This window comes from Populus trichocarpa, chromosome 3 (genome assembly GCF_000002775.5).
Source record: "Populus trichocarpa isolate Nisqually-1 chromosome 3, P.trichocarpa_v4.1, whole genome shotgun sequence".
Lineage (NCBI taxonomy): Eukaryota > Viridiplantae > Streptophyta > Magnoliopsida > Malpighiales > Salicaceae > Populus > Populus trichocarpa.
Genome location: NC_037287.2, coordinates 16,119,162 through 16,123,499, shown reverse-complemented (window position 1 = coordinate 16,123,499; position 4,338 = coordinate 16,119,162). Strand labels below are relative to the sequence as shown.

The following is a 4,338-nucleotide window of genomic DNA, read 5'->3' as shown; positions in this document are numbered from 1 at the left end:
TTGTCATTTTAGGCAAGGCATATGGGTCTGGCCTTGCAAGCCTAATGTGCCTTGATTGTCTTTTAAAACCTAGGCATGCATGAGTTTCATTCTCTTGACCCTTAAATTTTTATTTTTTTAAAATAAAATTCTTTTTAGATAAATAATTATAATAATATTTAAAAAAATGATTCAATTATATCATGCTTTTTAAATAAGATTAGAGTTTTCTTATGGTAATATTTTTAATTACTTTATGAATAATTATATATGAATCTAATTAATGTGTAAAGTTAAAAGACAAATTAACATATTCAGTAGTTCATTGCACCTATGTTATTTTTAATTAGTAGGACCCTATATAGCTTATATTTATAAAATATTTGTATGTATATTTATTTTTTTGCTTCTTATTAGAAAAATCAACTTCTCGTTTTATTTTTTTATTTAACATTCACAATTCTTTTTATAATTTATTAGTTGACATATTTTTAATTCATTATGTATATATTATCTTTTTATTCTTCAATTAAAATATTTCATGACACCAAAAACTATCTCACTAGCAAACTATTTCATTAAAAATTAACTTAAAATATCAGTAATAGTATCACGTGGATATCATAACTACTTAAAGTCTGTTTGGTATCGTGATAATAGTTATTTTTTAAAATATTTTTTATTTAGAAATATATTAAAATGATATTTTATTTATTTTTAATACTAACATGTCAAAACAATTAGAAAATATAAGAAATTTAAAGTAAAAGAAATATTATTTTTAAATACTTTTAAAACATAAAAATAAAAATAAACATGCTACTATAACCGAAACGAATCTCCGAAAAATCAACCACGGTTTTGACCTCCTGGGACCAACAATAGGACCCAATTGCAATGACTATGACCAGACTTGGACTATCCTGTGGCCTCTCTTATTTTGTCCAATATGTCAACATGACAAAAACAATTATATCCCTCCACTTAACGGCAAATGATTAAGACAAATCGAACATAATTTATTTTAAACAAAAGAAATATAAGGATACTTTCACCATTCAGGCCGCTATCATGGCTAGACGCGTGGTGTATTTCACAGAAGCCTGGGGGAGGCGGGACGCCGAATTGTCGTCGGCAAAGTACTGCATACACTGCATGCTATCATGGCGGGTGGTAATGCATTCTCGACACTAGCTACCTGCTACCGTTGAATAGGATAATTAATTTTCATCTTTCTCCAAATAAAAAAAGAGTAATGCAATCGGATTCACAACAATTATTAATTATTTTCACGGAATATATATATAATAAAAGAACAATTTAAGTATTTTTAATAAAATACCAGGAGGACACCCTAAGCAATAACATTTATTCTTCTAACAAAATATATGATATGAATGATGAGGTAAATGCCTCTACCTCTCATACGTGTGGTTTCACGCATCTTAGATGAGAGTGGGGCTGAATCCATATATATACTAAGTTACTAACTATACTATGTTTTGATTTTAATTTTTCAGCAGCAGTTTATATGACTGGCGGCGGTCTTTGAATGCTTTCGTTACCTTCCATTGAATTCTCGGTTATAATAATATCATAATAATTCACTATTTTTAACCGTTATCAGAGGTACTAGTTGGTATTTAAAAATAAAAAAATAAAAAAATAGTTTATTATATTCCCTTCCCCCTACCCCCATCCTTCGATCTTTCTCTATATAAGCAGCCCCTCCACTTCATGGTTTAACCCAAAAGAGGAAACCCGCAATAAACTCACACTCTTAAAAAACTCAAGTTTTCAGCCTTTTTCTCGTCTCCATGGAAACACAAATAGACAGCTTTTGGGTATTGGCTCTAGTTTCCAAATGCAAAGCCTTTTCCTCTCAAGACCCCATCTTCCTTCTTCTTTCTCTTTTCTTGGCTTGGCTAGCCATTGCTTTGTGCTACTGGGTTTACCCTGGAGGCCCCGCCTGGGGCAAATATTGGCTCAAAAGAGCAACCTGCTCGAAAGCCAAGATGATTCCGGGACCTAGAGGGTTTCCAGTGATAGGAAGCATGAACCTCATGGTAAACTTGGCTCACCACAAGCTTGCTGCTGCAGCCAAGACTCTTAAAGCAAAAAGACTCATGGCTTTTAGCATGGGAGAGACTAGGGTTATTATCACATGCAATCCTGATGTAGCCAAAGACATCTTGAACAGTTCAGTATTTGCTGATCGTCCAGTTAAAGAGTCTGCCTATCAGCTCATGTTTAATAGAGCTATTGGTTTTGCTCCCTATGGGGTTTATTGGAGAACTCTAAGGAGAATTGCAGCAACCCATCTTCTTTGTCCTAAACAAATCAGCTCTACAGAGCCACAGAGACTCGATATTGCTTCTCAAATGGTATCAGTAATGGCATGTCAAGGTGGAGATTACTTTCGTGTTCGAGACATACTGAGGAAAGCTTCACTGAACAACATGATGTGCTCAGTTTTTGGTCGTAAATATGATCTAGGCACATCAAATAATGAAATTGAGGAACTTGGAGGACTTGTTGATGAAGGTTATGATCTTCTAGGGAAGCTTAACTGGTCTGATCATCTACCTTGGCTTGCAAATTTCGACCTTCAAAAAATCAGGTTCAGGTGCTCCAATTTGGTTCCTAAAGTGAACCGGTTTGTGAACCGGGTTATTCAAGAACATAGAGAGGACCAAAGTGGCCAAAGAAGAAATGACTTTGTTGATGTTCTGCTCTCTCTTCATGGACCGGACAAGTTATCAGACCATGACATGGTTGCTGTTCTTTGGGTAAGCAAAAAACTTGCCTCAACAATTTTCTTTCTTGATGCATGTATATAAATATATGCTCAAATTTAAGAGATTCTGATTTACATAGAGAAATGCTATTATCATTCATACATGAGTGGCATATCTGCGAACAAGAGATTATATACTGTGTGATGATGCAGTATCAGTGCGGCATATATGTAGATGCAAGACATTAATATTGTTTTCATATATATGGATCAAAACTTAACTAGTTTTTACATGAATATATATTCTGTGATGTTACCGTAGCACCACAAGATTCGAGTCATTAAGTGGTACTCTTTATATATATTTATCAGAATTGTTGTGTCAGCCAATAAAATCTACATCACTTTTCATTTATATATATTTATTATTTCTTATATGTTTTCTCTCGCGTGATGCTTTTTTTTTATCTGCCCTCGATGATGTTGGTTGTTTTTTTTCTTATATAAATAGGGCAAAGAAAAGAATCGAAGGTGGAATCTTAGCTGAATTTGCAATCTGCTTCTATTCCTTCCTTTCTTTTCTTGGATTTAATTGTCGATCCTACCATATCGCTATGTGTGCTTATCTTTCATTAATTAATTTCTTTAATTATATCGTCTGATAATGCAGGAGATGATTTTTAGAGGAACAGATACAGTGGCAGTTCTGATAGAGTGGATACTAGCCAGGATGATACTTCACCCTGATATCCAATCAAAGGTGCATGATGAGCTTGATCAAGTTGCGGGAAGATCAAGGCCGTTGATGGAAGCAGACATACGATCAATGGTTTACCTGCCGGCGGTTGTGAAAGAGGTTCTAAGGTTACACCCACCGGGGCCACTCTTGTCATGGGCGCGTTTAGCAATCACGGACACTGATGTTGATGGATATGATGTGCCAGCGGGGACCACAGCTATGGTTAATATGTGGGCCATAACAAGGGACCCGCAAGTTTGGGTGGACCCACTAAAGTTCTCGCCAGAGAGATTTTTGAGCAAGGAAGTCACTGCTGACGTGGAGTTCTCTGTGTCAGGGTCTGACCTCAGGCTGGCTCCATTCGGGTCGGGTCGTAGGACTTGCCCGGGAAGGACACTGGGTTTGGCCACCGTTAGCTTCTGGGTTGGGAGTTTGTTGCATGAGTTTGAGTGGGCGCGGTGTGGCCATGAGCCGGTGGACCTCTCTGAAGTGTTGAGGTTGTCTTGTGAAATGGCCAAACCACTCACAGTCAAGGTGAATCCAAGGAGAAGATAATCATCGAGCATCGTCGTCCGATTCGCTTGGAAATGGATGCAGAAAGGCTTACGACAACGAAGAAATGTTATGATGTGATGCGCGTTCACTAAGTTATAGATAAACCCTTCATAGCCTATATATGGAGGTAATTATGGTTCGGGTATTTGCTTGTTAGGATTGATGTGTGCTTTCGGTGGATGATGAAGAAATAATATCCAGCCTTTTCCTTTGCTAGGCAAACAGAGGAAGAAGATAAATGGCATTGATGCATAAATTAATCAAGAGCATTCAAGATTCATTTCAATGGCGCACTAACGACTAATATATAAATGGGCACTCTTCACAA

The 4,338-nt window shown here is 36.3% G+C and overlaps 1 protein-coding gene across 1 annotated transcript; it reads left to right on the top strand.

Annotated features, from left to right (window-relative positions):
* The first annotated feature begins 1,673 nt into the window (after window positions 1-1,673).
* Window positions 1,674-4,338, top strand: LOC7497521 (cytochrome P450 78A3). The gene is made up of 2 exons (XM_002304544.4): window positions 1,674-2,768; window positions 3,387-4,338. Exons 1-2 carry the CDS (start codon window positions 1,797-1,799, stop codon window positions 4,008-4,010), a joined length of 1,596 nt encoding a protein of 531 aa, XP_002304580.1. The 5' UTR covers window positions 1,674-1,796; the 3' UTR covers window positions 4,011-4,338.